At 36.5% G+C, this 11,996-nt stretch overlaps 1 protein-coding gene across 1 annotated transcript; it reads right to left on the reverse strand.

Annotated features, from left to right (window-relative positions):
- Positions 1-7,949: 7,949 nt before the first annotated feature.
- Positions 7,950-8,393, reverse strand: LOC145824239 (uncharacterized). Its single transcript, XM_082923863.1, has one exon. The coding sequence runs from the start codon at positions 8,391-8,393 to the stop codon at positions 7,950-7,952; it is 444 nt and encodes a 147-aa protein (XP_082779989.1).
- Between the last annotated feature and the right edge of the window lie 3,603 nt (positions 8,394-11,996).

Below are 11,996 nucleotides of genomic sequence, written 5' to 3' on the forward strand. Positions count from 1 at the left end.
AGAATTCTTGCTCTCCGGTGGTGATTGAAGTAATATTCTTTCCATCTTTTAGCTACAAATCATATGTTATATCCAAATCCTCTAAAATTTATTGAAAATTTAATATCCTCAAATTTGTATATTTCAGATATAGCAATCAACGTTAAATTTTTTGTTCATTACATATCTCATCAACAATAGTATTTGGAGAATTCCATCTCATTCTGCTAATCTATTTTTAAGCATTTTTGATAATATGCACATATATGTCATCCTGTTGTGAACGGCCTTCAATTGCACCCAAATATTAACTTCAATTCTCAACATTTGAAGCAAGAACAGGCTCAGGTTCAAGAACACTGAAGCATCATGTCTATGAAAAATTGAAGTTTGGACTATCTATGCATTTAGATATGTAAACTTTTGTTATATTCACATACTAAAATAAAAATATGGTTTTTTAAGTGGGAATGGCACACCCACGCATGAAGAATCCAAGAACTAACAATTAGTGGTTAACTGATATGTCATTAATTAAACCTCCTTAGGGATGAACTGTTTTGCAAATATGAAACGAGAAAAACAAAAGAAGAGATGCTAAAATCATTTTACAAAGAAAATTATCCCTTAGTCATTAGAAGTAGAACACCGGGTTATGGAATCATTTCTTTTGAAAACGACATAAACAAAATGTTGGTGCTTGCATAAATATTTAATAAGTATGCAGTAATTCACATTCAGACTTCAATGTTTTGAATCCTTATAAGGATTCAAAGGCAATGCAGTGAGAAACCCCCAAAAGGCAGTCATATTCCACCAACACAAGAATAACTTATAATATATGGCTACATAACAATTTCAAATTGCTTGAGCCATGAATAAAAATGTAGAATCTGAGGAGAAATGTAGGCACAACATGTAGAATTGAGATATTTATGGTTATAAAATATTACCTTTGGCAACACCAATTTTCCATGAATTGATAAGCTAATTCAACAGCGCATCCTTCTCTATCCCTTGAGAACCAGGAACAAGACCTTCATCTTGTTTGGTTAGCATGTTCTGCAATGCATGGCCAAACTCATGGAAGACAGTCTCAACCTAATTATAGCAATCAATCAATGTGAAGATCATGAAACCGAAATGGAAAAATCTGCAGAATAGTTGCAGCTTATATGACTCCTCAGAAAATTGCAAACCTTCCAGTGATCAAATAAATAGATATAATCATATAGATATTAAAAAATAATAGTAATATCTATCTCAGTTATTAAACCCAATACTTAAAACATTCCCTAAAATCAGAAATAGTAACCAATACTTCCACATGAATTGGCATTTATACAACTTAAATTTATTCAAGTTTTGCCCCATTTGGAGAAGTACACACAGAAGTATAATTATCAATTTTTTGTAGAACACTTGAATATGAACATTTGAATTAAAAAATTATATAAATATATAAATAAAAAGGCATACCTGAGAAAATGTGGATGAATCAGATTCCATAGAGGCAATTTTTCTCTGTTTTTCCAAAACAACCAAATTAATAAACTAGGTAGAAACAATCATCAACCGTTCTAAGTCAACACTGCCATTCTCGGTCAAACAGTTAACTAATGAACATTAAAGAATAAAAAATCTCCAGTAGAATTTGAAATCAACAAGAAGGAAAAAATTAAACCTAGATTTGAGGTAAGAGATGTGTATATTGATCCAATCTTTTGGTTTCTGAGGGGAAAAAAAGGAAAATATAAACAAAAAAAGAAATCTGAATCTTGAATTCATTGAGAGAAAGTGAAGCAAAGAAAGAAAGTGAAAAACAAAGGTAGAGAATGAGAGGAGAGTGGTGTGTACCTTAAGGCTGAACTTGGAGCTGGACTGAATCAGCAAATCTGGTGCAGAGTTCTGATCAGAGAAGATCGAGGGGTCGATTGAACAGAAATGGAGAGAAAAATTAGGGCAAAGATGAACTGTCCATCTTCGATTTCATTTCCGAGACATTAATGTGCCTCGCCGCCTGATCATTCTTATCACAATCAGCCCATTCCAGATCGTCGTTTTGACGAGTCTGGCGGTAGTCCTTTGTAGACAAAGGTTCTGAAACAGTTGAGAGGAGTGTCGGGTTTGGATTTGAACATACGGCTTATGGAGGGATTAGAGAAGATCGAAGGTAGGGTTAGGGTTTTGAAACCGACGACGAGAGTGGAGAAGACGAAGGTATGGTGAGGTGAATGGCGCGACTGAGCTTTGATCGAATTCAACTGAGGTGTGAAAGAGGCGCGTAGGAATTTTTTATATGTGTTTGAATTAGTAAAGTTATCCCCTACCAAACTGATGGTCAGCTAATGAATTTGGATACCAAAACGAGTGTGAAAGAGGCGCGTAGGAATTTTTTATATGTGTTTGAATTAGTAAAGTTATCCCCTACCAAACTGATGGTCAGCTAATGAATTTGGATACCAAAACGACGTCGTTTTGGTATCAGCGACCAAATTATATTAGTCTCTAAAATAGCATACACAACTCTCTTTTTAATTTCATTCTCTCACCCATATTTTTGGTGACAATTAGTGTAATTTGGTCGGCAAAAATTACTTATTTGCGACCAAAAATTTTAGTCGGTAATAGTATCAATTTTTAGCTATGAAATTTACTTTTGGTCGGCAAATGTCATTTTTTTGCGACCAAAATTTTTTTCGTCGGCAAAAGTGGTCAGCAAATGTGCAAATTCTTGTAGTGAACCTTCCTCCTTCTTTCTCTGGGGCACCCCTCCTCCGTATGAGTGCCATCTATTCCATCTGCCACAACTCTCCTCCATTTCTTAACTGGGTAATGCTCTCTCTGTATATATATGTATATATACAAGACCCTTCTTCAATCCAGCTACTCTTCTTTCCCCAGAATTCTACTCCTAAAATCCAATGCCTTTTCTCCGGTGGAATGTCTGCTGGTGGGGACTCATGGGCTCCTCCCTGATCGGGTTTTGGCGAGAGCTCAGGTTGGTTGTGTCACGACCCAAACTGGGTAAAGGTTTAGCGTCGTAACAAGATAATAATAAAATAATTCTAAATTTTTTGTAATAATAGTACAACGGATAAATTAAAATAAAATAATTAGGTACTAAAAGTTTATTAAAAGGAAACAAAAATAGTCATTTCGGCTTTCATTTTATTATAAGAGTCCAATCAGAAATACAGGTAGTACAAAAAAAAAACACTGTGATTTATCCCTCATCTTGATCCTACTAAATCTCGTCATCTGAAAGGGGTAACAGTTATAAGCACATAGCAGAGTGAGAAATATTATACTGTGAGTATAGGAACACAAAATAGCCATGGATAGTTATTTAAGTTAAAACATTAACATAATTTAAGTTGAATAAACAAATTATTTAAGTGGCAGAAACTAAAATACAGAAATTACGTAAATAACTATAACTACAGTACAGAACAGAACAGAACAGGGATCACTGGAGTGACAATCAGAAAAGGAGTCAATGGATCCATGATAAACAGAGGACCACAAAATGGCCAAACAGGGGGGCCAATGGTTATTTAAGTCTCCCAAGGCATAGGACTCATGTGGTGGTACTTACAGAAAATAATTGTTTACAAGATCATTGTCAAATATTTTCTAAAATTTAAACAAATATATATATGGGTTTCAATTTAAGAAAATAGGGGTCAAAAAATAATTCACATAATTGAAACATTAATATAACTACAAAACATAAATTATATAAAATAAATTGTGGTAACTCAAAATATTCGTAAAATATATTATGGTGACTTAAGACATATAAAAAATATATTATGGTAACTCAAGATATAATATAACTCACCTTAGGATTGACTCTTAACTTTTAGTTTCCTACTACTAACTCCCTCTTACTTGTATGCTGCCTCTTAGCTATTGATTTACATTTCTTTTTGTTTTGTTGAAGCTTAGTTAGTCACTACTTATTTATAGGTAGTGAGCGTACATCTACCCTCGACTACATGTCTTAACAAGCGTCACTTTGCCCTTCATTTACGTGTCCCTTTAATTGGTGATTGATCAAAGCTATGAGGCCTAAGTTGGTGATTCACCAAAGCTATACATGCTTCGTTTTGTTTTGTTTTGTTTTTTTATAATATATAATCCCTAATTAAATTGCACCTTATCACATAACAGTCACTATTTTATTTTATTTTGATTATACGTGGTATTTAATTAAACGATTAGGGTGTCACATTTCTCCCCTCATAAATAGAAGTTTGTCTGTAAACTTAACATACCTTGTTTTTCGAAGAGGTGTGGGTATTTGGCTCGCACTTGCTTTTTCGTTTCCCACGTCGATTCTTCAACTTGATGATTTCTCCACAAAAATTTTACAAGAGGTATAGTCTTGTTTTGGAAGACTTGATCATGACGATCGAGAATCTGCATAGGCTGTCTTTTTATAAGAGAGGTCTTCTCGAAGTTCTCATAATCGACTATGTATCTCAAAGGTATGGTCGAAGCATCGAAACGTGAAACACATTATGGACATTGGACAGGTCGGGTGGAAGCGCAAGGCGATATGCCACAAAATCAATCCTTTCTAGTATCTCGAATGACTCGATGTAATGTGGGTTTAACTTTTCTCATTTTCCAAATCGGATAACCCTTTTTGTGGGTGAGATTTTTAGGAACACATGATCTCCTATTTGAAATTCTAAGTCCCAGCTTCTTGTATCTGCATAGTTTTTCTGGCGGCTTTGGACAGTGCGAATTTGTTGTTGGATGAGTTAAATTTTATCACTTATGATTTGCACGATTTCAGGGCCTAATAATTTCCTGTCTCCGACTTCCGTCCCACACAGAGGTGATCGACATCTCCTTCCATACAGTGCCTCATATAGTGCCGTTCTAATGCTTGCATGGTAACTATTATTATATGCGAACACCACCAAAGGTAGGTAATCATCCCAATTACCTTTGAGGTCTAGCACACATACACGTAACATATCTTCCAAAGTCTGGATTGTTCTTTTAGATTGCTCATTAGTTTGTGGGTGATAAGCCATGCTAAACTTCAGAGTGGGTCCCAAAGCTTCTTGCAATTTGTTCCAGAAGTGAGACACGAAGCGGGGATCTCTATCGGATATGATTGAAATTGGGGGGCCGTGCAAACGAATGATTTCCTTAATGTATAGAGTGACAAACTTAGAAAGGGAGTACATGATTTTGATTGGTAGAAAATGTGCCGACTTCGTCAATCGATTTACGATAACCCACATTGCATCATTCTTTGAGACTGATTGCGATAGCCCGACCACAAAGTCCCTAGTAATGTGCTCTCATTTCCATTCGGGAATAGAGAGTGGTTGCAACATTCCTACAGGTCTCTGATGTTCTGCTTTAACCTGTTGACAACACAGGCATTTGGAGACATGGCTCGCTATGTCTTTCTTCATTCCTGTCCACCAAAAATGTTCCTTCAGATCGTGATACATCTTCATATTGCCAAGGTGGATTGCAAACCTCGAGCTATGAGCTTCTATTAATATCTTTTTCTTGAGTTTTGGAAGGTCGGGTACGCAAATTCGATTCCAAAATTTTAGCATCCCATTGCTTATCGTGAATCAGGTGTGCTTCTTTGCTCCTCGTACTTTTTCTTCAAAAGTTTATCTTTACATTAGTGGACTCTAATTTCTTCAATCAATTCAGGTTCCATGATTATGTTGGCGAGTAGTCCATTGATCTTGCAAGGAACGAGGGTACATGCCAAACTTTTGGTCGTCTTTCGACTTAATGCGTCTGCTACTATGTTAGCTTTGCCAGGACGGTGATGGATCTCTCTATCGTAGTCCTTCATAAATTCTAGCCATCATCGTTGCCTCATATTTAGTTCCTTTTGTGTAAACAGATATTTGAGACTCTTGTGATCTGTGTAAATTTCGCAGGTTACTCCATAGAGATAATGACGCCAGATTTTGAGGGCAAAGATTACTGCAGCTAATTCCAGATCGTGGGTTGAGTAGTTATTCTCGTGGGTCTTTAGTTGATGTAAAGCATATGCAATGACCTTCCCATTTTGCATAAGAACGTAACCCAAACCATTGTATGAGGCATCACTATAAATTACGAACCCTTTTGTTTCTGCGGGGAGTGCTAGTATAGGAGCCGTCAAGAGTATGTTCTTCAATTCTTGGAAGTAATGTTCCTGCTTGTCGGTCCATTCAAAGGGTGTGTTCTTTTGAGTTAACTAGGTCAAGGGTAATGCTATCTTCGAGAAATATTGCATGAAGTGCGGTAATAACTGGCTAGACCCAAGAAGCTTCGAATCTCAAATACGTTAGTAGGTCGTGGTCAATCCACGATTGCTGCAACCTGTTGGGGGTCAACTGAGATGCCATCTTTGTTGATGATGTGACCGAGGAAGTGTACATTAGTGATCCAGAAGTCGCATTTCTTCAACTTGGGATAAAGCTTGTGATCGCGTAGTGTCTATAGAACTCCTTGCAAGTGGTGCTCATGATCTTCTGGTGATTTGGAGTATATGAGAATGTCGTCAATGAAGACAATGACGAACTCGTTAAGATAGGGTTTGAACACTCGATTCATGAGGTCCATGAAGGCCACTGGAGCATTTGTGATGCCAAATGGCATGACGAGAAACTCGTAGTGCCCGTGATGCTTTCCGTTTTGACTTTTAGTTGATGGTAGCCAAAACTCAAGTCAATTTTCAAGAATACTTGGGCGCCTTGTAGTTGGTCGAACAAGTCATCGATTCATGGCAGAGGGTACTGATTTTTTATGGTGACTTTGTTTAGCCCCCGGTAATCGATGTATAACCTCATCGTGCCATCCTTTTTCTTTACGAATAGTACAGGAGCTCCCCAAGGTGAGGTACTAGATCGAATGAAACCTTTGTCCAATAGTTCTAGGAGTTGAGTCTTCAGCTCTTTTAATTCTTTCATAGACATGTGGTAAGGGGCTTTTGAGTTTGGTTGTGTACCAAGTTGGGTTTCAATAGTGAATTCAATTTCTCAGTCAATCGGCGTACCAGGTAGGTCTTCAGGAAATACATCCGAGAATTCTCGTACTATAGGGATTTCATCAAGTATGGGGGCCTCTTGTTGAGCATTGATCACATAACAGATACAACTACAACAACCATTTCTTAGAAGCCGTTGGGCTGTCATGAATGATATAACACATGGAGGGGGAGAGACTCCAGTTCCATTAAAGACAAGCTCAAGTTGGTTTGGTGACCGGAGGAAAACCTTTTTGGTTCGCAATCAATAGAGGCATGGTTGGCAGCTAACCAATCTATTTCTAAGATCACATCAAAGGTACTAATGCAGAGGGGAATCAAGTCTACATGTAAGGTTTCCCCTTTTAAGGATACAGTACAAGATTTGTACACATCAGTACTAAGGGCGGAGTTATCAGATGGAAAAGACATAGATAGTATATATCCTAAGGGTTCAAATGTTGATGCCAACTTGGTAGCAAAGTGTGGTGTAACAAAAGAATGAGTTAAACTAGAGTCAAAGAGAACATAAGTTAAGTGACCACAAATAGAAAGTGTACCGAACACAACATTCTCAGTAACTTCTGGGTTTCCAGGCACTAGGGCAAAAGCTCTTCCTTAGCGTTTTAGGTCCTTCCTTACTCCTCCAGGTACCGCGGGTTTTCAGACTGGTTCAGAGGGGTCGATTGTAGGATTGGCAAGCTTTGGACAATCTCTCAGCAAGTGGCCAACTTGGCCACATCTAAAGCATGCTCCCATGTCTCGACGATATTGTCCCCAATGAGTCTTTCCACAGGTAGAGCAAGTTGGAATGGTGCCACCTCTAGGATTTATAGGACCTTGATTGCTTGAACTGGTTGAACTAGTTATGCCCGTATTTACCCTCTTGGGAGGTGAGATACCGGGTCTTTTGTTATCTCTTTTCCAAAATCGTTTCCTTTGGCTTGGTTCCCCGAAGCGCAAGGCTTTAATCCCTTTTTCCCGCAATGCATGCTCGATTCACCACCTCCGCATAGGTTGGTAATTTCAAAACCTCCAGCCTGTCCTTGATTTCAACATCCAATCTTGCTTCAAATTTCTTAGCTTTTCGACCTTCGGTGGGGATGGCGTATGTCGCAAATCGAGCTAGTTGTGTGAACTTGCTCTCGTATTCAGCCACCGTCATGGTTCCTTGCCTTAGATGTATGAATTCTGCCACCTTTTGTTCCTGCAGCGAATCTAGAAAGTATTTTTTATAGAATACCTCAAAGAATCTTGCCCAAGTCACAATATCTTCTTTCTCTAGGGTAAGAAGCCACCATTCTTGTACATCTTCTTTGAAGGTGAATGTGACAAAAGTTACCTTCTGTCTTTCTGTGTAAGGTAGCGCGCGAAAATTTTTCTCCATATCTTTGACCCAAGCTTCTGCCATCAGTGGGTTTGAATTGCCGGTGAATATAGTAGGTTTCAAGTCTTGGAACTGTTTTATAGTAGTTGGCTCTTCTCATCGTTCAAGCGATCTGCTATTAATGTTGGTTTGTAGGGCTCGCAAAAAACTAGTAACTGTTCTTTCCATTATTTGCTCCATTGGATCAGTACCATTGACCGATGATCCGGTTCCATTTCCATCATTAGCCATTACTATAAGGTGAAAACAGTTAGTGAACAGTCCTTTTTTTTTTTTGAATCACTTAGTATACATTTAATTATCTATGATTCACAAGATACTATAACAGTACATATCACGATATCATATCTATGATTCACAAGATACTATAACAGTACATATTTCATTTTTACTTATGCAAAAGAAAACATATTAGTATAACGTACTTAAAATACAGTCAAGAGTTAGTGTCTAATCCTATTAATACAAAAATAGAAAGATTAGACTAATCATGGTTAGGTCACAAAAAAAAAAAAAAATGATCTCCTGGTCAGATGTCTAGAAGGGACCATTAGGCCACCATGAGAACTGGCTCTGGAAAACTGGCCCATGAAATAACCCCACGAACTCACTCTACATGAGGGGCTCAAACTCCCATCCATTAAGCTCTACTCCAAAGCACCACCATACTACCCGGACCATGTAGACAAGAATACTATGATCATAACCCCAAAACTCCTGTCCGATAATCTACACCGGTATCTCCAAGCATGATACATTGTTAGTGAAGTCCACAGTTGGGGTCTGGACAATGTGTTGTGGAGGAGGTGTCGTAGTGCAAATGTGGCTGCTAGGATATGCATGTCCTCTACTTTCCGCAAAGTCCAGGGGTAGAGGTGCGACTAGAAAATACGGTTGTCCTAGGTCTCGAGCAAGACCAACAACGTGGGTCGGCCCTATATACCTCTCCCGAGTGCTGCCTTGGCTAAGTCTCCAAAATAAGAAATCCTCATCGGGGTCGGCCTGCAAATACACGGGTCGCCCCATGAGTCGATCAAGTGTCGGGTGGGCTTGCTTGACAAGACTTTCCAAATCACCCCAGCCTTCTAATAGGTTCGGGATAAGATGAACTCCTTAGGGCTCGAACCAAAATAACTCCATTAGGTTTGCCAATTCCTACAACACAGGAAAATTTAGCCCGGAAATATTTATAACACGATTTACTTGTGTTAGACAATTTAATTAATTTTTTTTTTGTTTTGGAAAACACAGACCATAATATCAAATAATGAAGCTAAATTTATTATTAGTATATTTTTGTTTTTGTCTCAAATAATTATTTCAAATAATGTGAATAATTGTACAGAACAAGTTAGAAAAAATATACTAAATTCATTTTGATAAAAAAAAAAACTATTGCTCTAATACCACTTTGTCACGACCCAAACCCGGTACCCAAAGGTTTGGAGTTGCAATAAGATAATAATAAAATAATTCTAAAATTTTTGTAATAGTAGTGCAACGAATAAATTAAAATAAAATAATTGGATACCAAAAGTTTGTTAAAAGGAAATAAAAATAGTCATTTGGGCTTTCATTTTATTACAAGAGTCCAATCAGAAATACAGGTAGTACAAAAAAGAAAACATTGTGATTTATCCCCCATTTGATCCTGCTAAATCTTGTCACCCGAAAGGGGTAACAACTATAAGCACATAGTAGAGTGAGAAATATTATACTGTGAGTATAGGGGCACAAAATAGCCATAGATAGTTATCCAAGTTAAAACATTAACATAATTTAAGTTGAATAAACAAATTATTTAAGTGGCAAAAACTGAAATACAAAAATTACATAAATAACTATAACTACGGTACAGAACAGAACATAACAGAACAGGGATCACTGGAGTGACAATCAGAACAGGGGTCACTGGAGTGACAATCAGAACATGGGGTCAATAAATCCATGACAAACAGAGAACCACAAAGTGGCCAAACAGGGGGGCCAATGGTTATTTAAGTCTCCCAAGACATGAGACTCCCATGGTGGTACTTACAGAAAATAATTATTTACAAGATCATTGTCAAATACTTTCTAAAATTTAAACAAACATATCCATGGGTTTCAATTTAAGAAAATAGGGGTCAGAAAATAATCCACATAATTGAAACATTAATATAACAACAAAATCTAAATTATATAAAGTAAATTGTGGTAACTCAAAACATTCATAAAATATATTATGGTGACTCAAGACATATAAAAAACATATTATGGTAACTCAAGGTATAATATAACTCACCTTAAGATTGACCCTTAGCTTTTTCCTACTACTACCTCCCTCCTACTTGAATGCTGCCTCTTACCTATTGATTTGTATACATTTTTTTTTTGTTTTGTTGAAGCTCAGTCAGTCACTACTTATTTATAGGCAGTAAGCGTGCATCTACCCTCGGCCACATGTATTAACAGGCGTCACTTTGCCCTTTCCCCACGTGTCCCTCTAATTGGTGATTGATCAAAGCTATGAGACCTAAGTTGGTGATTTACCAAACCTATACCTGCTTCATTTTTTTTTTGTTGATAATATATAATCCCTAATTAAATTGCACCTTATCACATAACATTCACTATTTTATTTTATTCTAATTATACATGATATTTAATTAAACAATTAGGGTGTCACATGTGGTGGGTTGACCAGTTCACCATCGTAGCTGGGTTGAAGTGAGGGAAAATGTGAGAGAAACCAGTTCCCATTACATTTGATTCAAATTTTACATGAGAGACAGAGATAGTGAGAGAAATAGAGAAAGAGAGAGAGGAGAATCAGAAACTTGGGTAGGGAGTGGATACCTGAGTCTGACCCATCATCGTACCCAGTCTACAACTCTACCACATGCTCATTCAGAGAGAGAGAGAGAGTTTAACTGCAAAAAAAAAAAAAAAAAAATAGAAGTAAAATGGCATTCATAAGAAAATTGAAGAAAAAATAAGGGTATTCTAGTCTTTTTATTAATTCTATCACGTCCCGTCACTTTTACACATTACTCAAAACCACAAGGAGCTTATGAGTACATTTATAAATGTTAAGGAGGTAATGTGAAAATGCGTTAAACCACAAGGTGGTAAAATGTAATTATCTCCAAAAATTATAATTTTATTTTTTAATATTTATAAAATTTATTATTGATTTGAAAATATTTTTCCAAATATACACTTAATTGAAATTGTACCTAATAATAATAATTTGTAAATTATAAATACATTCCTTGAGATTTGTTTAAGGAGAAAATTGGTGATAAATCTAATCTAAGGATGGTGTAAGGCATTAGGTCTAGTGAATATTTTTTATTAGTGAGAAGTTCAAGCTATGTGAAATAATTTGCTGAAAAGTTTTAGAAGACATTTTGTTTTCAATTTTATCCCTTGACTTTTTTTTATCTGTTTGACTTTTAGTTGGTTATCTGTTCAAATTTATATCCATCTGTTCAATTTTTCTTCTAAATTCTATCTATCTGTTCAATTTCTTTTCCTAGATTCTATTTATCTGTTCAATTTTATATCTATCTATTCAAAAATTTTGGCTATCTATTCAAAAATTTTCCCGTAAATTCTATCTATTTTTAAAATTTTTTTCCTTAA

The sequence above is a fragment of the Camellia sinensis genome, chromosome 4 (genome assembly GCF_055761805.1).
Source record: "Camellia sinensis isolate YWXY chromosome 4, ASM5576180v1, whole genome shotgun sequence".
NCBI lineage: Eukaryota > Viridiplantae > Streptophyta > Magnoliopsida > Ericales > Theaceae > Camellia > Camellia sinensis.